Below are 26,056 nucleotides of genomic sequence, written 5' to 3' on the forward strand. Positions count from 1 at the left end.
TTGTTATTGCCTATTATCTGTTGTGTAGGAAGAAAGAGAGTTGGATCTTCCTCTCATGACGTCAAAGGCGTTACGTCTGTTAGTTTGTGATGGTATCCACACTTGCTTTTTTGCTTGTGTATTTTCTCGCGGTGATGAAGATAATTCTCTCTTTCTTTTATCATTTGTTGTATTATTTTCCTTCACTATAAGCTTGTCGTATTTAAGATACGCAAAATTTCCTTTCATTCTTTCTTCTTTTAGTTTACTTTGTAACATCTTTCTCTTCTCCAGAACTTCTTTAGAATAATCCTCTGATATATATATTTTGAGATTTTTCCGTACTTTCATAACCTCATTTTTCTTCCATGAACTGACAAAGGAAAGCAGAACAGGTCTCGGCTTTCCTTCTAGGTTTTTCTTTCCGATACGATAAGCGTTGTTTATTTCAAAATCCTCAATATTTATATTTAAGTCTTTATTGAATATCTTTTTTACCTCTTGTATAAGTCCTGGCGCAGATTCCTGTTCCTCTTTCAATCCGAAAATAATAATATTGTTTTGCTTCTTATCTCTTTTCAAATATTCCATCTCTTTCTCAAGGTTTAGCATTTTCATCTTTAAATCTTTGTTTTCTGCTAGAATAGGCTTTATTTTTTCATCAATTTTCTCCATGATTGAATTAGTTATAGACTCTTTGAGTTCTACCGTCTGTTTCTGCATTTCTATTTTCATTTTGTCGAACAAAATTTGAAATTGATCTTCCATGTTTAAGTTTTAAATTCTTAACGTAAAATGAAACGGTGGGGAATTATGATTATTAAGTTGGCAACACTGATGTGACCAATGACACGATCTGACAGTGACGTGACAGATGATGACAGTTGACACTATGACGTTTTAATGCTTTCAATGATGTTTCAACTTTCAATGTGATTGTGAATTGTTGGTTAATTTTTAATTGTTTAGTATTAGATCTTCACCTGTTTTATTTCCACGAATCAATAATCCCAAAAGTCCACAGCATTTATTTGTTTTCTACTATTCACCGTGTCCAACAGTCGTAGTTTATTTTTAATAACAATAAGTTTGAGGACTTCGCTACAACGATGTTTACGTTTCGAGAACCGGAACCGGAAAAACAAACCACACTACAATCATTTCATGATTTGCATGTTTTTTTAGTTTTTTTGTTACTACATAATATATTAATAATTAATTTCGTAATATACGTGATAGTAGACGTAGTAACTATTTAGTAATCTATGGTCATACTTTGATAGGAAATAAAGTACCTATCTATCTAATTTATCTATGGTATTGATCTACAGTTCAATGTACGGTAGCAAATGTGTTATCAGTATTTTTGGGCATACACTATCTTATTACTTAGTTTTAGTTAAGCTTTTTTGTTTTTTCGTTTAAATTATGTGTATGTACCCACACATATTTTTACTTTACACGTAGGCTTTTAAGTCAACAAATTAATTTTAACTATTGTGATCTGCTCTAAGATATTGTTTTAATTCCAAAATACACAATGAAGCATGATTTGACTCCTGAAACAAAACTACCTACCTATAACATCTTATCTTATCATTAGGTCCGTTATTTGTCGAATTACAAGGTACTCTTGCGTGAAAACATCCGGACTATAGGGGGATCTAGGCAGCATCCTATAATCCGACAAATTCGATACTTCGACAAGGCCCTGCAAAACGATTGTCGGAATAGCGCGGGTCTACTGTATGTTGTTTAATGAAAACAAACATAAAAGATAATCTATGACGATTAAGTAGAGATAAATAACATTAAGGGCATTTCTATCTTATCATTGATTGCGATACCTAATGGTGTTTAATAATATGAATATTATTATGATACCTACACACTTTAGCAAACAAGTAGGAGCTTAAAAAACATACTTACAATACCTATGAATAGTCAAAATCTTAAAGCTTTGAAAAACTGTCAAAGAAACGCTATGCAACCATATATGTCCTTAGAAGAGAAAAGAAACAATTCTATTGTTATAAGGCATTTGTGCGAGAAAATTTCGTAAAAAGCTATTGCTTTTTAGTAGTATATAAATATATCATAACTTTTCACCTTTTTACATTTAAAAAGGTGAAAAGTTATTATGAGGTAGGTATTTCATTGTTTCCAACAGCGGATATAAAATACGTTTTTGATTCTTCTCATCCTATGTAAAATGTAAAAAATATGTATTGACGTTTCAAAAGTGCTTCTCGAAGAAGTCTAATTGAATAAATAAATGTTTGAGTTTGAGTTTTGAGTTTGAAAACAACTATTATATAAATAATAAAAACAATAGGTAATAACTGATTGTTATTCAATTAGAAACTTTTGTGAAAATGAAAACAATTTTTCCCATGAAGTTACCAAATTCTATGAAAGTATTCAACACTGGAGATAAATTAAGCCTCTTATATTCCGATACAAAAAGTTTTCTGTAACCTTGAGGGAATATTACCATACCATGTTTCATTCGATCTATTACCGATTCATCCGCAAAACTCATCCGAATTATTTTAGTTCCCGATTCATCCGAAAAAATATTCCCGATTCATCCGAAATCCAAATTATAATTATATAATTACCAATTCATCCGAAAAAATATTCCCTTTTCATCCGGCATGAAAATATCCTTAAATAAGACAAGAAAAAGTATAGATAGCAGAAAAAATATTTTAAAATATATTAACTCATATTTTTAATATACTGTATTAGGTATTACAAATTATATGTATGTATAAATACAAGTACTCACTTTTTTACAATATTTTTTCACTTTTTAACTGACTTCCCAAAAAGGAGGAGGGTCTCAACTGCCGAGTTGTGTTTTTTTGTGTGTTTGTACATCGATAGCGCCCAAACGCGTTGACCGATTGATGTGATTCTTTTTACATTCGACCCGAAATATATTCCGAGTGGGCCCATTTCAAGAATATTTGAAATCGATCCAGTAGTTTCCAGGCGGAGACAATCGGTCGATTTCTCGAACTTGCGAGACGATGTACACTAACTTCTACTGCACGTATCGTGTTGTAACTTTGCATACGAATGTAGATAGAGACTAACCGACTTTTAAAAGAAGAAGAAGTACCTACATACGTAACGAATTCTCGCTTGAAATTTCGTGTTGTACCCTTCTTACAACACTAAAAAGTGAATTGAATATACCTGTCCGACTTCTAAGTACGTGTTAGAAGTCGGGAAGGTTTATTATTTTTACCTTTTGGAAGTCGGTTTTTTTTAAATTTATTTTTATAAGATAAACTGTACGAATCTATTCCTACATTATCTAAAATGCCCAAAAAAAAACTAAAAAGAAAAACATTACCTACTTACTACAAAAATAATATCTTCTAATATTCAAAATCTTTTATTTGTCGTCGGTCAGGTGACACGACCAACCTGTAAAAAAAATATATATATATATATATATATATATATATATATATATATATATATATATATATATATATATATATATAGGTAGATACCATATTTTTATAATACCTTTTCCCTTCTTCCATTATATATTAACAAAAAAATGTTAATAAGTGTGCCTAACCAATTGTTCTTATTACGAGAATTTTGCAGTCGGCAACCGAACAAAAGGGCTACAGAGCGTCAGGTAGGTATTTAAAAATACGAGCTCTATATTGCATAAAAGGGGTTTTATGATGGGATAGATAACACTGGTGAGAGTTTTCGGAATGGATTAGTATTTGTTAAAATATTGTTATTTAAATGTAATTGTTAATTTTAAAAAGACAATGTAAAAAGTTTTTAACTTTGCTTTTGTCGGCATCATAACGCAAAACCACCCTTCTTTTTAAAAATTATGTCACATATTTTGCATAAATGAAAATTTAGTTGACTTTTCGCTCGCGATCAGGAAACATCTCTACTATCACTTACTGTAATCACTTTCTGAACATTTGACCCTTGCTCGTGATCGGATTTGTTGTTTTGCCTACGATTTGGATTAGTTTATCATGGATTCTACTTGTGAACCTAGTAGTTCCAGTCAGACTCAATTAGTTTTTGAGCAATCAGAACGAGGAGGACTTCTTTTATTGCGTGGTGGCTATCAGCATAACAAAAAACGCGAAAACAAAAACGGTACAACTGTTTGGTGTTGTGTGAAGTGGCAAACTCGGAAATGTCGTGGACGTGTAGTCACAAAAAACAATCTAGTTGTGAGTGATGATCCTCATACATGCCAACCAAATTTTGCTGCCAACATAATAAAGAAACAACTGAACCAATGCCGAAAATTAGCTGCAACGAAATCAGACCCAATACCAACGTTATTCAACAATGAGATGTCTTCGCTCGCTGATTTTGGCCTCGACCTAGTAGCAACAATACCGAAGTTTACATCAATAAAGAACAGTTTATACCATTCCAGAAATAAAGCACTGGGAGTGAAAAGAACCACATTTCAAACTGCTTCTGCCGTTGAAATCCCAGATGCATATAAAGACAAAATATTGCTGGCTGACTATACAGACCAAAGGAACAGAATCATAGTATTTGGAACACATAATGCGAAGCACTTACTAGCAACAGTTGAACATATTTTTGCAGATGGTACGTTTAAAATATGTCCTAAGCCCTTCTACCAACTTTACACAATCCATGGAGATTTGGGTAGTTCCGAAGAAACATCTAACGTTGTCCCGCTGGTATACGCGTTATTATTAAATAAGAAACAGGCTACTTATGAAATCCTTTTTCAAATAATAAAGTCGCAAGTGCCGGATTGGAATCCAAAAAAATTTCAATCTGATTACGAGGCAGCAGCTATGAACGCAATGCAAAAAATAATGCCTAATTGTAAAATTGTAGGTTGTTATTTTCATTTTAAAAGTGCTCTAAGAAAAAAAGCAAAAGAATTAAAATTAAATAAAAATCCCGTACATAAAGCTCACGTTGCAATCTGTGGCGCTTTATCACTTCTGCCACAACACTTAATCAGTGATGGTTATTTATATATAATGGAAGATTGTTCCAATAACGGGCAAATATTAGCTTTTAATGACTACTTTGTGAACGCCTGGATTGAATCTAGTTTTTTCGGAAAATGGTCATTCTACGGTGAAAGATTCAGGACCACAAATCATTTAGAAGGGTGGCATTCAAAGTTAAATAAAGGAATATCGAATGCAAAACCGTCATTTATTAAATTTTTAGATCTCCTATTGAAAAATATAAAAGAATTTGATCTCAAAATAAAACAATTTGAACAGGGTATTCCAATTTCATATAGAAACAAAAATGTCATAGATTTTGATAAACGTCTCGCTCATATAATTACGCAGCATCAAAACTGTGAAATTACCTTGGGTCATTGCTTAGAAAAAATTTGCAACTTAACGTAGTTATTAATATTAAAGTCTGAAATTTATACATCATAGGCTTTCGATTTATATGTATCAAACCTATACAGGAAGAATAATAGATAAGTCCTAAAGTTGATTTTTGTGTGTATTACTTAAAAAATATTATTATCCAAATCTGTATGTATCAAACCTATACAAAAAGGGTAATAGGCATTAAAGTTGATTTTGTAACACTTTATTACTAATGTAGTAATTTAAATATTGTATTTGTTACTGTTTACAGCTTAAAAAAGAATTAACAAATAGTTGTATATCCAGATTTATATGTATCAAACCTATGCAGGAAGAATAATAGATAAGTCCTAAAGTTGATTTTTGAGTGTATTAGTTAAAAAATATTATTATCCAAATCTGTATGTATCAAACCTATACTTACAAAAAGGGCAATAGGCATTAAAGTTGATTTTGTAACACTTTATTACTAATGTAGTAATTTAAATATTGTATTTGTTACTGTTTACAGCTTAAAAAAGAATTAACAAATAGTTGTATATCCAGATTTATATGTATCAAACCTATACAGGAAGAATAATAGATAAGTCCTAAAGTTGATTTTTATGGTACTGTATTACTGGTGTTATATTATATGTTACATCTTACTATTTAAAGTTTTACAAAGAAATAATATATATTTACATAATTAAAATATTTGTTTTATTTGTCAACCCTCCATCACTTTTTTTATTAATAACTATCTTTAAAACTCTCGGATGAATCGGACATACCATTTACTCTTCGGATGAATGGGGAAAATATCATAGGTATTTCAATATTTAATCAAATTTATCCGGATGAATCGGGAATAGATCTTTCATTCTTTTGAAGTTTAAGACACTTACGAATACCTACTGTATATTTTTGTTAAAATTTACGTTCATTGCGTTCACGATTTTCAGTCACGATGATATTAATATGTAGGTACTTTATTAATTATAATACATAATAATATATCTATACTAATATTATAAAGCCGAAGAATTTGTTTGTTTGCTTGAACGTACTAGTTCTCAGGAATTACTGGTCCGATTTGCAAACTATTTCAGTGTCAGATAATCCATTTATCGAGGAAGGCTATAAGAGTTATATATATATCATCACGTTAAGGTCAGTTAGAGCGGAGCAATGCAGGTAAAACCGCGCGGCCTAGCTAGTATATAATATGTAATCAAGTATGTGTTACATACAATATCTATATTATCTTTTCACCACTATCATAATCCAGTTGACTGGTATCGAATCGATAATTTATAGACAAATAGTTTGTACGTGGGTTTTGTAATTGTAATCGGTTCTACTGAACCGATTACAATAATATTTGCGTGAAAGAGTAACAAACATACATACACATACACATACAAGTTTGTGAGGATGGATCCTCACAAACTTTCGCATTTATAGTACCTATTACTAGCTGTGCCTTTCGGTTTTACCCGCAGTGCTCCGCTCCTGTTGGTCTTAGCGTGATGATATATAGGCTATAGCCTTCCTCGATAAATGGGCTATCTAACACCGAAATAATTTTTCAAATCGGTCCAGCAGTTCCTGAGATTAGCGCGTTCAAACAAACAAACTCTTCAGCTTTATAATAATACTAGCGGTCCGCCCCGGCTTCGCCCGTGGTACATGTTTACATTTTCTCTACATAAGAACCATCCTCGTACTTCAAGGAATATAATAAAAAAAGAATTATCGAAATCGGTTCAGCCGTTCTCGAGTTATGCGCTTACCAACACATTTTGCGATTCATTTTTATATATAAGACTAGCGGTCCGCCCCGGCTTCGCCCGTGGTACATATGAAAAATAGATGTTGGCCGATTCTCAGACTTACCCGATATGCACAGAAAATTTCATGAGAATCGGTCCACCCGTTTCGGAGGAGTATGCAGACTAACATTGTGACACGAGAATTTTATATATAAGATGTATATAGATAGTAAATATTAGTAAATTAGTATAATTAGTATAGATAGTAGGAAGGATGTAAGGTACAGATAGGTATCATATTTTTTGGTAGCTAGTTGATATAGATAAGTCTCTATAAATTCTTTGTCTCATAATATATTCCTTGGTATATCCATAGCAGGGATCCATTTATATGACTATTTAATGACAAATGAAGGCAGCAAATAACAATGAATTAATGACTCTGTTAGTATTCACTGCCTTATCTACCATACTGCGTTATATCTGTGCTATGTGTTTATGGCCATTAAAATAACTATAGTTTAATATTAATGAGGTTATGTCATAATATGTGTTGTTTAATGTACTTTAGTTGACGATATTATGATTTACAGATATTGATATTTAGCCATAGGGAATCGACAAATTTTTGGACCTTAAAAAAAATGTTTAGAAAACGAGAGACAGCAAATCATAACTTTGTATGTGGGTTTTTCATTGCTTCAGAAAACTTAAAAAATAGATAATTTTTAGTCCTATGGCAAAAATTTAATAAATTTGAGTTATATTAGTTAACGATAAATTTATGGTCTGAAAAACCTAGGCAAATTCTATGAGACTAATATTATGTAAACAAAATAATTCTGAGAGATAAATATACGTACCTACTTAGGTACTTAATATTATTAAAATAATGAATACTGGGAAATTATACAACAATATAGTACCAAAGCTACGAGAAATCTAATAAAATAATCGATCATAATATATTTTTAATTTACCTATTAAAATATAACACAACCATTGCGTCAGCGGTAAGTCATACTTTAGGAAAACCTTGATAAATAATATCAAACATTGCGAACACAATAACGATGCTATTTAAACTAAATGAGAGATATTTGTTGTTGATGTCATGCTGTAAATATAAATGTCACAACCCTTCAAATAAAGCCAGTCGATTAAAACAAGGGTCGGATGATAGCAATTTCAGATCTCGTAAAAAGTTATGAAGTTATCTCTGAATTATTAATATTTTATGTATGAATTATTATAGTTACGTTTTAAGTGCTACATAATACTAGTAATAATTCTAATACTAGTAATACTAAATATTATATTATAGTAATAACTACATATATTAAAATATACAACTTATTTTGAAGCGCCTGCAGATTAATCAAATCTGCAGGCGCTTCAAAATAAGTTGTATATTTCAGTCAGTTTATGCATGATAATATACAATATTTTCAAGAGGATTAACATAGAAAATATCATCAATTTAATATTTCGAAATGTGTGCAAAACCCTTAATAATTTATTTACATAACATTATGGCTATAAGTTGCTAGAAAATGGAATCAATATTATGGGTTAAGATTAATATTATAAGATACAGTAGTACAGTAGTAAAGAAAAAATATAGCTCTATTATCGTATTTTACTTATGACCGCTGCTCATTAAAATTTCACCGAAAAATCCTTCCAGTGAAAATCAACACACTAGGTAGCAGTTTTTAAATTCGAATCGAAAAGTCTGCTTTTCGCCAACGAACCGTCGAAATCAACAAACAACAGTTGTAAACAACATTAAATAGAACGAGTTGGACAAAAAGGAATGGAGGTGACTTTAAAAATGTAGGTCAGCGTCGCCTGGGGCATGAACGAAATTTAACAACATAAGGCTGCTGGAGCACTTGCTTTTCTAGACCTTAGAATGTAAAGGAAACTGTATAATTAAATCTAATCTTCTAGCTATGTCAATTTTCTTTAAACATTTCCTTATACCTTCTTCTAGGCATAGGCAGCATGGAATATAATAAGTAGCAAATAGAAAAGGATTATATCAAAAACTGGGCTTTAGTTCTAGTCGTATAATAAACCTAAAAATAATCTTCAAGTTACATCATTACAATTTAGTTTTCCTTTTGAAAACTACAAGCAAATATTCCAAAAAGCATTTACGCTTTTACATAAACCTTGACATAAACATATTTATTAGTCCATGATATTATTACTTTCAGCTAAACTAATTTGGGTAGTGTGTAATTGCCTTTATAGATACTGGTTAAATAAAAATTATACGTTACGATTAAATTATATTTTATTCATTTAAAGTTTTTATTATTAAGCTATTGAAAACAATGGTGGAATGGTAAGTAGGTATGTAAAAATAAAAAATAAAAAAATTAAAATAAGTAAAGGAATTGCGCTGGCCTGGAGATATAATATGTTGCAGCCGACGGGATAGAAATAAAAAATTTTCCAAAATATTTATTAGCATATATAAATAAGCCTTTTTATTATATATATTTTTTAATTGGATTATAATTATCCATCAACGTTCAATTATATAATCGATGATTAAAATATATAACACAATGCTACCGAAGCTATCCGTCTTATAAGATTAGATTTACATTTAATTAATTTTTGCTTTAATTATATTGATATCATTATAAATTACATAATTATCAGTAACTAGATTTCCGCCCGCGGCTTCGCCCGCGTTTTCAAAGAAAAACTCGCATAGTTCCTGTTCCTGTGGGATTTGCGGGATAAAACCTATACTATGTGTTAATCCAAGTTACCCTCTATATGTGTGCTAAATTTTATTGTAATCGGTTCAGTAGTATTTGCTTGAAAGAGTAACAAACACACTACATTAGTACAACACAATATTAGTAGGATTTAATTATCAGCTCTAAAAATAGAAGAAAATATAGTCTCAGTCAATATTACTCATAGAGGCCGGCGCTGGTCATACTCCACCACACTGGCCAAGTACAGGTTCATAATATTTCACACGGTATTTCTTTTTACATAATCTATGGGTGTTAGATTTTTAAGCTATTGCATAGCTGCTATCGCGGACCTTGAGCGCGGGGACCGAATCCAGAAATTCCGTAACCAAAAAACTGGCGGGCACGGAGGTGTGGCTTGAAGGCATGCTATGCAATAGCTTTACCGCGGCAGTCGTCGAGGGCCACACGTCTTTTTTACACGCTTTATATTAGCTTCACCTGTATGTTTGTAAGTTTGTAAGTTGTAACCGACTTCTTTGGGCGCGATTTTGACCCACTTTAAACGGCCAGATTTCGTTCAAACTTTGTAGATTTATTTAGGACCGATGACAATACACTAATTTGATAAAATAAATAATAGTTAAAAAAAAATAAAAAACACGCGTTTTATAGAAAACCGAACTAAAAGCGTGCTTTTTAGTTTTTTTAAACTATTATTATTTTGTTTAAACTAGCTGTCTCGGCAAACGTTGTTCTGCTTTATTCATTATCATTTAAGTAAAGTCCCATGTCCCCTAGTGGGGTAAGGGGCAGATGCATTATACATCTGTTTCACTGATCGATTTTCTTTAGGGACAAGTAGGTGATCAACCTTCTGTGTCCTGCCAGACCGAGACCTTTTATTTTCGAATCGAACTCAGGACCCCTCGGTGTTACGCTCACGCGTCAACCACTGTATCAAGGAGGCGGTCTATTCTTATCATTTAGGGGGATGAAAAGAAATGTCCGATTCCCAGACCTATCCGATATGTACACAAAATTTCATGAGAATCGGGCAAGACGTTTAGTGGGAGTTAAAATTCAAACACCGCGACACGACATTTTTATAAATATAAGATACATTTTTAAGAACTATTATGGTCTCTTCCACAGCTCTTTCACACACACACACACACACACATTTTGATAATGTCCAAAGCAAGCCACTATTTCTATTATCCTGTAAATCAATACATAGTATAAAACAAAGTCGCTTTCTCTGTTCGTATATCCCTATATGTATGGTTAAATCTTTAAAACCACGTAACGGATATTGATGCGGTTTCTTTTTGATAGATAGAGTGATTCAAGAGGAAGGTTTTAGCATAATATAATTTATTAGGTTTTAGACAGAGTGAAGCGAAGCCGCGTGCGGAAAGCTAGTATTTAAAGTTATATAAAACTTAGGTCACTAAGGGGTAAATATACAGTCTGACATATCCTAAGTACTTTCTTAATGACATTTTAAGTTTTAACTATATCATACCTGATGTACGTGTCTGCGGTAATAAGGCATTGTCCAGAGGTATGTAGGTTCCGAGCTAAAAGCTTTGTAACATTAGTTCCCATCAAGTGACGGACTTAGTTGGAACATACGGGTGATTATTGTATCAAGCTTTTGGTGAAATGTTTTTTGAAGCAATTTGATTTTATTTGTGTTATCGATAACCGTTTAATAAGTATTGATTAAAAATGTTAAATAGTATTAATAAGTATATGTAATTAAGAGTATCTCGTGTCCTCTTTCACAGTTCTAACAATTTTCTTTGGTAATTTTTTTAGAATTAAAATGATCCCAAAAACAACATATTATATAAATAATGATATGTCAATAAAATCATTCGCATACTGTATTGTGCAAGTTATTTTTATAGCATGCATTTATGCATTTATAAATGCAATTTATCGTTATTGCCTTCTTATATCAATTTAATATGAGTTTTTTGTATCGGAATTATTGAATTATTGAGTATTATTAATCCTATTTCAAATTTATCATTATTGCCTTTATTTTCAAGTTATTCAATAAAAATGATATTATTTAATACCTATGGACACTAAATCGATAATAATCAATGACGAACTTAAAAAATACCTAATGACTTCTTTTATATAAAAAAATATAAAGGTTTAAATTTTAATTAAATTTTTTAATTTTGAATTTAAAATTATTTTATTTTATAATAAACATGCCTTGAGCCAAATTCAAAAAACGTTTAAAAAAATTGATAGAGCTATCTCGAGTTTTACGCTTAGCAACACATATTCATTTTGATTAGGGTTCCGTACCGAAAATGTAAAATGGAGCCCTATTACTGAAACTTCATTAACTGTCCGTCCGTTTTCTTTCACCAGGCTGTACACAGTATTACAATATTTCCTATATTGTAATGCTGTAGCTGTATCTCATGAACCGTAATAGTAAGACATTAGAAAATTACACAGAATATCTATTTCTGTTGCTGCTATAACAACAAATTACCAAGTTCATAAACAATACGGTATACAGGGTGTAATCGTATATGTATATAATATATAGCACACAAGATTTCTTTTAAAATACATATTATGCCATTAATGCCATGATATTCATAGTAAAGGCATTTAAAGAAGAAATATTTTTTTATTTGTACGGAACTCTGAGTATCTTGAGTCTAACTCGTACTTAAGCGATTTTTTATAGGTTTTGAGCCATCAATGTAAATTGAGTACCTACATATTCTTTATCGTAAATTTAATAAGTACCTAATTAAAACTATTTTTAAATGTCTGGGAGTTATTATTCTTCTTAGTAACAAGACAGCCAAGATTAAATACATATCAGTGGTCATATCTCGCAGACATAATAAAATAATTAAAAATATTATTAAAATATGTCTGATGATGATACGCTGATAAAAAGTTAATCCGTATTCAATAATCTAACACGCAAACATTTAATAATTTTTAAACTTTTATTAAATTTATTTTAAATAACTTATCAGCGGGTATGTTATATCATGGACGATTATAATCTTACCGTAACGTATTTATATTAAAAAAAACAATAGACTAAAATTTAATCACGTGAAAAATAAAAAAAAAATCGAGATATTCATTGAGATAATATTACTACGTATGGAGGAGACACCACGAACAAAATCTGTGTGCCATTTATTTGCTCTAACTAAGTTTTAAAAATTATTATCTAGTTAGGTACTTACCGATGAAAGTTATTTCTTTGCACTTTTCCGTATTATTTGTGCAATATCGTAACACACACGAAGGCATATTTGATGCGTTTCACCTTAAGTGACATATCACACTAGCGGATTGCGAGCGGTTTCAAAGCGGAGCGGGTGCGCAACGAATACGTTGCGGTTGCGCAGCGAATTCGTTGCGGACGCGTGGCAGATGCGCAACGTTTACGTCGCAGTCATGTACACTCATTAACAAAATGGAATCCGTGCTGGTTGTTACTTATAACTTGTGATAGTATAATAATTATGAGATCATTATTTTTTACGAGTTTCATAACATGTTAATGTTTAGGGTATTGTTTTATCTATTAAATCTTGGTCGAAATGCAATCAGATAACTTAATTGCTCATTAAGAAAGTTCATTAGTGAAATAAATGTTAAAGCTCCTTAACTAAAACAGGGCTATCTTATTATTAGATAAATAGCAGTGAATAGAAAATTTTATCAAGCAACCAGCAACTCACTATCACTTTGCTCATAATTAGGTTCACAAAATCTCTTTATAACATACGTTGCTATGGGAGAGATTATACTGGTCAGTCGTTACATACTTTTGGAATGTATGGTACATTCTAAAAGTCCTAGTAATTCAATTTTATAGCACCTTTTTTTAACAACTCCAGTTGTTATTACATCTTTAGTTAACTGTTAAGTAAGTGCATTTCCACAGTACTGTTAAAAAATTGAGTGCTACAGAAACGATGGAAATATTGAATGGAAGTTAGGCAAGGCGGAAGGGCTGGCTTTTGTGCGAGAGTATACAAAATGACGCGTCCGCAACGAATTCGCTGCGCAACCGCGGCGTGTTCGTTGCGCGCCCGCAACGTATTCGTTGCGCACCCGCTCCGCTTTGAAACCGCTCGCAATCCGCTAGTGTGATATGGCACTAAAACAAATAAATAATGAGCGTGCAGAAACGCCATAATATGGCGTATGTTGAGCGGAACATAAGTGATGTAGGCGGTGTCGTCTCCATATGTATATCTCAATGGAGATATTTTATTTTACCTCAATTTAATTTACCATCTCCTAGGTTCTAACGCACCTTACTTTAATGAACGTTATATAAACTTTATATAAACCTAATGTAAATATTTTTTTAAATATTTACATTAGGTTTATATTTACATCATTTTTATATTTACATCTATTCCGCAGCGTAAGATGAACTTGCTGTTGCTATTCTTTCATTTATTTATAGATATCCATTCTATAATACATTTTACCAATTATTATCCAAAGAAAGAATAGAAAAATCCAACAAAGCAAAATTCATTAAAATCCGTTCAGCCGTAACTAATATAATCAAAACATAATGGTATCTTTTTTTTCATTTATATTTAATACGTAATAATATTCATTATACAAATATACCAAGCGATTGTAATTAACCTTCCAGAAGTTTCGAGAACGAAGATCGTTCTACGATTGTATAGTTCTAGAAAGTTCGCTAAAAACGCTCGACGCAATAGATATCTGTATGTCCTCGCGTCCATAAAGCGGCTAGCCGTTCCTGCAAAGTTGTGCTTAGTTTTATTATTCTTGTGTATTGCTGTGGGGATTTTTGCCGTAATTCCATACTAACACGAGCCGGCGTTTGCCGACGAAAAGTGCCCAAGATTTACTTTCGCTGGATATGAGTGACGTTTTTAGTGGGTTTTTCTCTTTGAATTATCCATACTTACTGCAATTTACTGTTATTTCTCCAATATTGAAAAACCTATGAGTACTTTTATATTATAAAGCTGAAGCAGTTTGTTTGTTTGAACGCGCTAATCTCAGGAACTACTGGTCCGATTTGAAAAATTATTTCGGTGTTAGATAGCCCATTTGTCGAGGAGTATAGGCTATATTATCATCACGTTAAGACCAACAGGAGAGGAGCGATGCGGGTAAAACCGCAGGGCACAGCTAGTCGATTATAACTTAGATACTTAAACGTTATTACTCAAATAAAACACTTCCGTGAAATGATTTTATCCTAAGATTTTATCTTAGAATAGGGTGTTTTGAATGTAAGTGGTGATTCCGTGTAAAGGCGGGAGATATTATTAATTTCGAATCCTATGCACGTACTTAATTATGTACATTGTACATAGGTAACTTTTTAAATTTTACCAAAAATATACTGAATATAAAAGTTGAATGAAGATATAATTTATTTTTCAGATCATCGTAAATCCTTGCATTTGATTCAAACATATTAACATTAATAGAGAAAAAATAATATGTAGAGATTACAATTTCATTTATAATGATATCGGTTAGTCTGACAATCCTACCAGTAAACTGCATATTATTCTGAATAAGCTGATACAATATAAGAAAGTAAAAAAAAATCGAGGATATCCTTAAGGATTATACAAATGTCGATGTATGTATTATAAGCGCTGCAGCGCTGCAGGATTTGGTCAATAAGATTCACATTTCACATCGGGAAGGACTTAAGCCTCAATTGTTTACCCAATAGCTTTACATATTGTAGCAGCTATGCGGCGCTGTTTAACAAGCTAGTGAACTAATTTGCATGTAAAACGCTTACCGCGACCTACGCTAACAATGGCTCCTAGAGGATTGCAAGCTGCATTGGTTATAAACATGGATATTTTATCCTTGCGCCAAGGATAATGCAAGCTATGGAACTAAATTTAGGACTTATAGATAGAATTGCATACTATAGGGATAATATTATCTTTTTAGCTTCTATATTATGTACGTATGATTTAATCAAAACAGTTTAAAGTTAAATGCTGGTAATATTTCAACAAAATACCTATAATGTTTTTTTAGGTTACAGAATGATACCTTATAAGGTATAAGTGAATTTTATGAAGTGTATCAAAAGGTTTGTATTTATGAGGAACCCCATAAGTAGTTAAAATATATTCATAAAATATATTATTGTATTTATGTGTTCAACAAAAGTGTTGGCACGCAATTACGCATATAATAATTATTGTCCTTATTGCATTGCCACAGGCACTGTATTGCCTATGGTATTGCCTCACAACGCGAAGCGTCATCATAAAATTGTTGAAATAGGTACTCGAAAGATAAGAAAGTCATAAAATAAAAAAAATGCATGCAACTATTTGACAATGAAAAACTTCAGTTGTGACTACTGGTTTTTAACTTGTTTAATTTAATTTATGTGGTAGAAAATGAAAAAGTTATAGGTAGTATAGGTAACGATTATTTATATATCAAGACAATCTTAATGAAAGATAAATATAATCATACTATAAATAATATAATATAATTAAATAACATTACTCTGATAACCTTCATATACCTATATAATATATAATCGCTTGATAATTATATCATTAGTGTCGAGGATTATTACCAGTCAAGATGTCTTACGATATTAAAAATAAAATCGTCGCGATTACCGGCGCAGCTTCTGGAATTGGATATGAAGCAGCCATTAAATTTATCCAAAAAGGGGCTAAAGTGGTACTCATACTTGATTTCAACGAAAAGCTTGGAGCCGAAGCAGCTAAAACTTTAAATTCAAAATTCGGTGACAACAAAGCGATCTTTTACAAATGTGACGTAAGAACTGATGTCGAAACAGTTTGGAAGAAAATAATTGATGACCATAAAAGTATAGATGTGTTAGTGAATAGCGCTGGTGTTTTAAATGAAAAGTATCCTAAGAAAACGATAGACATCAATGTGTCAGCGTTAATAGAATGGTCGCTGAAGTTTTGGGAGTTCAATCGTAAGGACAAATCAGGGAATGGTGGAACAATCATTAATTTGGCATCAATTTATGGATACAGAGTTGACCAGTACATCCCCATTTACCAGGCTTCAAAGTTTGCAGTAGTGGGATTCACAAAATCGTTAGGACACGAGTTCAATTTTGATAGATCTGGAGTAAGAGTGCTTGTCGTATGTCCTGGCTTCACTAGAACTCCTATGCCAGCTGACATACAAGTATGGGATGATGAGATTAAACAAAATTTGATAGATTTTACAGAAACACAACTTTGGCAGGACCCAGATGTAGTGGCTGACGCAATTGTTGAAGTGTTTGAAAAAGCAAAGAGTGGAACAGCATGGAACATTGAAGGCGGTAATCCTATTAAACAAGTTTAGTTATATCTGTGTTTTTAATTTTGTTGCTATAGTATATAATTAAATGTAATACCATTTTCAATAAAACAAAACATTTATTTATATGCATAAAAGTGTGTGATGAATAAACAGGAAATTGTATAATTTAATTCAATTTATATGAGGATGACGTATTTTATTTTTTAAAGACTATGATTTTACTTTCTCTTGAATATTTAAAATCTTTCTTTTGTTCTTGAAAAGCCTTAACAATAATCCTTGAAATCCTTGGTTTGTAGTATGGTAGTGTATTATAAAATTCCTATAAAAGGTGGTCAAAATTCAGAATATTTCATAACTGAACTCAAAACCGCGCAACGGTTTTTTATATTACACTAGTGGTCCGCCCCGGCTTCGCCCGTGGTACTTACATGTTTAAACTATCCTATCTCTCAAGTTGGATCGAACTACACATGGTGTGCGAATTTTATTGCAATCGGTTAAGTGGTTTAGGAATCCATTGAGGTCAAACATTGTGACACGAGATTTATATATATTAAGATTAATAGTCAAGCGAAAATATTTGAACAGTAAAATCAATAGCATCGTAATTTCACCGATCTTAAAATCATTGTTGAACAATTGCTTCACCGGATAGATAATAATGAAGCTGTAACAATAATTGGAGAACTTTATAGCATTGTGGAAGGAACAATAAAAACGCAAATTAAACCAGATATCGAGGCATCTTTGTCTTTACTGGATAATTGGCATACCGTTGCTGGGGTGCTCATTTTTTATATTTATTTTTGTTAGTTCATTGTAGCTTCTTAATTGGGTAGAAGTGTCATCATAAATTATAAAACCATATTTAGGCAGTTTATTTAGAAAGCCTTGAAAAGTGTACTACTAAATTATCATCAAGATACCAAAAATGTTTTCTAAGAATAGTTATTAACTATATTCTATGAAACTTTTTAAGAGGATTTTATGAGTATCTCAGGAAATTGATAATAGAATGACCATTTAGCAAAATGTGCAATAGTTTAACAATTTATTCTCTAAAAATATTATGCCATAGTGTGGCTACCGTACAAGATGGTTTATCGAAAGATAAGTGAGTGTTTTGTTTTTAGTAAAGATTTTGTATTACGTTAGCTCAGTTCGGTTAGAGCGCAAAAAGTTCATAAAATCCATATCCTTATCTAAATTGGACTCTTTTGCCCCATTCCTTGGCTTATGAAAAACTCAGTTTCCCAGTACTCTTGCGAAAACATAGAAGCTTTTTTCACGTAACTGGAATTTAAAATTCGTTAAAAAAACCTTAAAAACTTTAATAAGTGCAATTTCACAGCCCTAACCAGACGTCTTCCGCAATAACATTACCATTTAACTAACATTTGAACCGTTTAAACTTATTTACAACGTTCAATGCCGTTTTTTCCCTCCATTAAACTCCATTTACGGGCAGCCTAGGCGGATACGATCACAAATTTAATTAGGGCATCCGATAATCATACTTTATTCCCTCGTTTTGCTGGTAAATATCTCCGACTTTCCCTATTAGTACGGAGTTGATGTTTATTAGATCTGGCAGCCCCGAGTTCCCCCATTAGGCACTAATTGTTTCCAGAGTTGGGTAATGGGAGTTGATTAAAAGTATCAAGGCAGTTTTTAAGAATTTTCCAATTTATTGAGTACTGAAATTAGTTAGAGAGCTATTTTTGATACAAGGATAAATAGGATACATGATAAGAATGTAAAGTATTGGCATACTTGAAACTTTACCTTTATTTTTGGTTCTGTAAGCTGACAGTGATCTAGGGGCTTACTATTACAATAGAAGGTAGGGATTGCATATACAAATAGACATAAATTTGAGAAAGGATACTTCCTGTATTTTGTTTGTACGTTTATACTACCTAACATTTAATTTGATGAAAATAATAAAGATAAGTGAGAGTTTGATGGTGTTTGTTAACAGAATTGTCACGCTGACCGTGTAACAACGAAGGCAAAATTTAATTCACCAGTAATAAAAACAATGCAATCACTTCGTTCATTTATCTCGTAAGATAAGAGTGACCTCGACATTGTATGATACTGTTATTGAATATCTTAAACAATAGATTAACAAGTTAATCCTCTTTTTATAAAATCCGTTTAGTTACTTGCATGCTTTACTAGACCTAAACTTTTTATTTAACTCTTTGATCATAACAACTGGTCAGTTATTAAAACTACAGGCATTAGAATATACCTATACTTTTCGTTCAGTTTAGTTAACATAAACAACAAACAATCCACCATACAATTATTTGGATCCCATGAACTATAAAAACAAACGCGAGGTATTTTTCGCAATATCACGAATGAATCCACTTCAGTTGGAATGCTCAATGAATTTAGCATTCCGTGCGGCTGGCACGCCGCGCGAGCGTTTATGCTAAGCGGATGTTTGAGTGTGGCCCATCTGTAAGGGTTAAGGTTTTAGTGAGATCTTAAGGAATTATGTGATGAGGCGGGTAAGCACACATCGAGTAGCTTCAAGAAATATCTGCGTAAAGCAGCTCGGTCCGTGTGGATGTGGCTCTTCCGAGGAAAGCACGTGTGACGTCATTTTCCAGGACTCAGCTACGTGCCTCTCATTAATTTGATAAGGTACGTCCACACAGAGCAAGCAGCCTCGTGGAGCTATTGCTATGTGAAGCAGCTCGATGCATGTGGATTCGGCCAAGAAAAGCGCGCGTCATTTCCTATCAACTACGTCTGCACTGACCGAGCTACTTCGCTCAGCAGTTGCTTCTTTATGGGGACCAACATATACTAGATCACGGAATGACATGATAAACGTGGATACATATTTCTAGAGTAGTAGAGATATATCAGACAATGCACTGCATGCTAACTCTATATAAGTAATTGTGTTAATTATTGCGTATGCGCATAATCCATCCTCACTACTCTACCATTATTATAATATGCAGTTAGCAACCAATTCCCAAAAATGTATATACAGGATGTCCTTTATGTTCTTCTTCTATCCAAACTCAAACTCAAACACAAACATATATTTATTCAATTTGACTTTTTATAAAAAAAAACACTTTCGAATCGTCTTAAAAATTTTTAACATTTACCACCGATTCGGAAAGCAGTATCTATCGAATGTAAATATCCATATATTTCTTATAACTTGAGCCACGCAATCCTGTCGCCTCCAATGACGCGCGTCACTCTGCAAGTGACGCGTCGCTACGTGATTAATACGATGTCACTGCGATATTCGAAACTCTTCCCTAAACAACCACATACTAGATGTGTACAGAACAACGCGCTTTGTAAATGCACAAAATCATATAGTTTTCATCACGTTTGTGTACTCTGTGGATGTTTACTGCAACCTTGTTACCGCTTGGAACGTGATGCACATATGGTAAATATATTGGTTATATTATTCTACGTTTATTTGTAACAAGTATAAGATTGAAGTTTATTATTTTATAAATTCGATTAATTTATGTGTGAGGTTTATTTTATAAATAAAAGGTACGTGGTAGGACTGTTCAAAAGGATCCCAGATACTTCTCGTTGTCCCATTTTCCTTATAATAATTATAAGATATTGTTTATGTGTTAGCTAGTGATTGAGATGGATAACTTACACAAAGTAACCTATGAATGAGTGGTCAATTCAATAATCTGACTTAATTATCTCACTAAACACAACATAACATACATTGTTTACAACACATTATAAAATAACATCATAATATCCCCGATCATTACTAAGAATACACATTTACTTCAAACGCACAATAAATAATAAGCTATACAACAAATTAGCATTCTCTATGAGGCCTAATCGTTCGAGAATAATACAATCAACCTTAAATTATTTCCCTTACCCCACTTAATCGCTACAAAGAGCGAAGAAACACGTAAATCCCCGCGTAATTATATTTGGTTCTTCGGGATAACCCGCAAAATTGTCGACGAAGTTTTTGGCAAAACACAGGCCCGTATTTGGGTGGGTACAAAATTTATAAGTTGGTTTCACATGCATGCAATTAATTTTAATAATTTAGGGTTATATTTTTCAATGTATCAGTTGACCTTAATCTGTCTTGGCAAAAAAACCGAAACATAGTGTGATTGATATAATTTTATTTTAAAATCAAAAAATCAAAGCTTCATAAATCATATAGTCAATTAGTATGAAATGTTCTGTGTATTATATTTTTGTTTCTATAATTAAAAACATCCTAGTGAATAAGTAATAATCATGAATTAAAAGGCCTATACTTACTGATAATAATAACTCTAATCTACATTCACAATCGAAAGATATTATTATACTACAATGATAAGATAATAATATTATTAAATGTGTCAGCTCTTGTCAGTTTGTGTTAATTGACATTACGTATACGATATCCTACTTACATTACAATAATTGTTAAACGAATTAAGATGTTCCCATTGTTCCTTAATCACACAAAAACAAATAGACCAATTTGGATGAAATTAGGTACAATTTAGAACCTAAATTCACATTTTATCTCTGGAAAAGCGATTTTTTCTGAATATAAAAGGTAAAGTACCGTTAAGTTTAGTTTACCAGCATTATTTCCTTATCAGAGAGAATGCGAACCTGTTCGTCGAAGGTCGATTAAGACAATAATAAAATAAAGAGTATCTCTTATCTTAACAACTTGGTAATAAGTTGTTAATGGACTCCCATGACGTAGCTTTTGGCTGGTCATCGTTTTATCTACGCTTGATTTCTTGAGATATTCGAGCTTAATCTTTGAATAAAACCATCTTTATGCGATCAATTTGGGAATTGGACAATAAAAAATTGTGTAAGAGGATCGAAAATATGGATGGTAAATAGATATATAGATATTTGCTCTATATTCTCGATAATGGAAATTATAATTAAGGTATTATCAGTAAATTTTATTTATAACTCTGATAAAATAATTTCCGGACAACCATTCTTGAGTCAAAAGAATTTTATAAACTCGACTTAATATGTTGACATAAATGTGTTAATATAGAACTACCTGAAGTCTGCATTACGTATATTAAGTATCTATCTACAATTTAGTGATTTAAAATGACCTCCCATGGCTCAGCACTATAAAAAAATCCACACTCCATTTAACTTTAAAATGCAAAATTAATTTCGCTTTATTCTCCTTTCCGCTCTTGATTAATCCCGGTTTACAATACGTTGGATAAAAATTTCCGTCATCCCCAGTCTCGAGGGATGATCGAAAATATTCAACAGCAAGATTGATCGTGGATCGTGACATCTTGGTACTTTATCTTAAGGCCCATACGGTTAGTTATTTGTCCTGTCCTTGTGTGATAAATTATTGCATTATTGTACGAGCATGGAGTGTGTAGAGAGAATTGAGATTCTTCTTTGTAGTTAATAAATCGTATAAAATGTAGTACTAGTAACAGTGGATAAAAAATAACTTCGTCGGATAATTTTTGTTTACAATTAATTTTTTTTTAATTTATGGAAACTATAAAATAAATGGGACCCTAATTTGCATAAAATTTATGTATTTGCATAGTATTTAATACTAAACCTTACAATAATATTTACTAACATTTTCATAAATTAAAATACTTGATGAAAAAATGTGAATAAAAAAATTAAAAAAATTAAAATCCAATAAAACTAATTCCATTGCATTTAAATGCAATAAAATTAGTTTTATTGGATTTTAATCCGTCGTATAAAAAGTTAAAGACAGTTATTTATGATCATATTTTATTAATTTTGACAATCTGCCCCTTAAATTAATTTACCTTGTCCATCGCTCAGGTAACATATCCGCCCACTGTCTGCACTAAGTTACAATAAAATTATTTATTTTACAACGATTTAAAATTACAATGTATAAATTATATTATAATATTTATTATTACATTTAAGTATTATTCTTTTCATGTAAAATGCCTAATAATTATTCCGAAATGTCTTACATTTTAAGAATCAGCGATATTTAGGTACATACTATTATGGCAATTATTATTTTTTACCTCAATTTACTCTTTTGTAGATTTATATTCAAAGTTATATAATATTAATACAAAAAATCACAAATCGTAAATCACCAGAAAAAAAAATCTCATCTATTTTCCTGATTTTCCCTTCATAATTTACGATCTAATTGACATAACTTGCGATATTATTTTCTTTCTTTGGATAAATCAGATCGACTCAATCTCAAGATCGACGATTCAACTATTAATCGTCCACGAAAATTAAATTTACTAGAACACTAGATTGTGTCTAGACGAAATACTACTCGATACGCTCACGTTCCTGCTATGAAAAAATAAAGTTCGATTATTTTGTAATGTAGTATTTCTGCTTTTCTATTCTTTTTGTTTTGAGCGAATTTATATTGCACGTAGATAATAATAATTAATTATTGTACTATGTGTCACCGTTAAATTGTAACCTATAATCTTATATTATGATATGTTCACTATTTTTAGACAGCTTGCAATCTCACGAGTTAGATTATAATTCTACAAACTTACTTTGAAAATTTTATAACGTGCGTTTTTTATTTCAATAAATAAAAATAAAAATCAATCATTTATTTTTTCTTAAATTATATGTTATATATGAACTCGGGTTTATAATTGAAATTAGAGGCCTTAAATTCTAAAACTGCTTAATCAATTTAAATACATCCTAATCTTGCCTAATACAGTTGATTACAAGTCCTAAACTATAACTGGATTAATTAATTCGTTTGATTTGTAAGCAAATATTTGTAACAACTGAACTACTAACAGATTTAGTTGATTGGGGTGTCTAAAGCTGTTTATTGTTTATAATTAAGACGAGGTAATGGTGTATCGTATAAAATATTATTATTTAGTCATGTATGCGTAAATCATAAGGAATCAATTCCAGTATTATTCATTGTGCTTTGATTACGGTTAGATTTTTAGATTGTTAGATTTTAATTGATATCCAATTTTTATGATTGTTTTGAATTTACGGCTATTATCAAAAGAAGTAACTTTCAGAAATAAATAAACTCTACTTTTATTTCATAGCGAGATGCCTCGTGATCAAATTCGGCGTACTTATTAATTGTGTGTGTATTCAGATATGTTTATTACAATTTGCAATGCATGTTCACATTCTAAATATTTACAATACATAGATGTTACGAACATTGTGTTTCTTCAGAAAAAGGCTCTAGGTAATACTATACTATAAAAAATTCCTCAATTAAAATAACCAAAACTTTTACATATCATGCGAATTGAAACATATATTAAAACCAACAGCAACAAACAGATACCCTAGGCTATACCATTATTTGTACGTTACGGCAATTCGATAACGTCTCCGGATTCTGGCTTACTGTGCATTAGATAAGCGATTTTATAGCAATATATTTTTGGCCATTCTTAACTTGCCTGAAATTTATCAGAGCTATCCAGTTAAATGCTTGATGCCAAGAGATTTGGATTTTATTGTTACGAATTGCGGTTAGGCTGATGAATATCTATCTATATATATCCACGTTAATGCATGCTAATAAATTAAAAATGAATCGCTAAATGTGTTCCTAAGCGCAAAACTGGAGAACAGCTGAACCGATTTCGTTAATTATTTTTTTATTATATTTCTTGAACTACGACGATGGTTGTTATAATAATTCATTCATTTATTCAAGTAACCAGGACTCATTTTGTTAGTAACAATTATTAACTTAAAAATTATGTTAGTAAAAATACAATTTATTATGTAAAAATACAAGTTATGGAGAGAAAACGAAATATGTACTTACCTCGGGCGAAGCCGGGACGGACCGCTAGTTTAAGTATATTAAAACAATTTTTGTACCTAGGTAATATGATATTATGTTTGTTTTTTACAAAAAAATGATGATTGTACACTTTAAAAGCTATAATGTTTAAATACAAGCGGTAATCGATAAAGATCTGTTGGAAAACATTTCGTATTCATTAATTTTCCCAACCTATTATAATATCATGGAAATAATATTTATAAGTATCATGCTATTACAAAGTGATGAAGAGATGCCTGATCTCCAAATTGTCCTCATTTCCATCAAGAAGTAACAACAAACTAAAACTTAAACAATTTTGCTCAAAACCGTATTATTTACACCATTACAATCAAAGTAAATTTATATTCATTATGTAATATCAACTACAAAAGATAACTTTCAGGGAGCACAATCTGCCCCATACCCTGATGTCTTATAGCAGTGTTATTACCAGTGTAGAAAAATGACAGCGCTATAAAGACTATCACTTTCCCATTATGGAAACAATCCTACTAATAATATTAGAATAAACACGAAAGTTTGTGAGGATGGATGTTACCCTTTCACGCAAATACTACTGAACCGATTACAATGAAATTTGGTGCAGGTAACTGAAGACCCAGAATAAGATATAGGTCATTTTTTATCCCGTAAATCCCACTGGAACGGGAACTATGCGGGATTTCTTTGAAAACGCAGGCAAGAAGAATCAATTACTGCAAAAAAAACTTCATCGTAACCCTCTCATGGTTGTGATACAGTTCAACTCAAACTCAAACATGTATTTATTCCATTAGACTTCTTATAAAAGTACTTTTGAATCGTCATAATATTTTTTAACATTAACCACTGATTCGTAAGCAGTATCTATATTGAGAAGAACCGGCAAGAAACTCCATAGTTGCTCTTTTAAAATCATGTCATGTTATTTAGAAAGCAGATACAATGAGTTTAAAAGTTGAACCAGTACAAGTTTGAAGTCGAATTCCTGCGGTAAGTTTGTCCGTATCTCAGAAATAGTTCAAGTGG

At 31.5% G+C, this 26,056-nt stretch overlaps 3 protein-coding genes across 3 annotated transcripts; 2 read left to right on the plus strand and 1 right to left on the minus strand.

The window, feature by feature from the left end:
* Positions 1 to 1,034, minus strand: LOC149486748 (uncharacterized). Its single transcript, XM_089698425.1, has one exon. It carries the CDS (start codon positions 745 to 747, stop codon positions 4 to 6), a length of 744 nt encoding a protein of 247 aa, XP_089554551.1. The 5' UTR covers positions 748 to 1,034; the 3' UTR covers positions 1 to 3.
* A 2,458-nt stretch (positions 1,035 to 3,492) lies between these two features.
* LOC149486749 (uncharacterized) lies at positions 3,493 to 6,223 on the plus strand. Its single transcript, XM_089698427.1, has one exon. It carries the CDS (start codon positions 4,005 to 4,007, stop codon positions 5,391 to 5,393), a length of 1,389 nt encoding a protein of 462 aa, XP_089554553.1. The 5' UTR covers positions 3,493 to 4,004; the 3' UTR covers positions 5,394 to 6,223.
* A 10,236-nt stretch (positions 6,224 to 16,459) lies between these two features.
* LOC149486750 (15-hydroxyprostaglandin dehydrogenase [NAD(+)]-like) lies at positions 16,460 to 17,303 on the plus strand. The gene has a single exon (XM_089697857.1). It carries the CDS (start codon positions 16,477 to 16,479, stop codon positions 17,224 to 17,226), a length of 750 nt encoding a protein of 249 aa, XP_089553983.1. The 5' UTR covers positions 16,460 to 16,476; the 3' UTR covers positions 17,227 to 17,303.
* Positions 17,304 to 26,056: the final 8,753 nt, after the last annotated feature.

The sequence above is a fragment of the Colias philodice genome, chromosome 8 (genome assembly GCF_061535455.1).
Source record: "Colias philodice isolate Cphi_HAF_F1 chromosome 8, ilColPhil1 Martin Lab GWU primary, whole genome shotgun sequence".
In the NCBI taxonomy this organism is placed as follows: domain Eukaryota; kingdom Metazoa; phylum Arthropoda; class Insecta; order Lepidoptera; family Pieridae; genus Colias; species Colias philodice.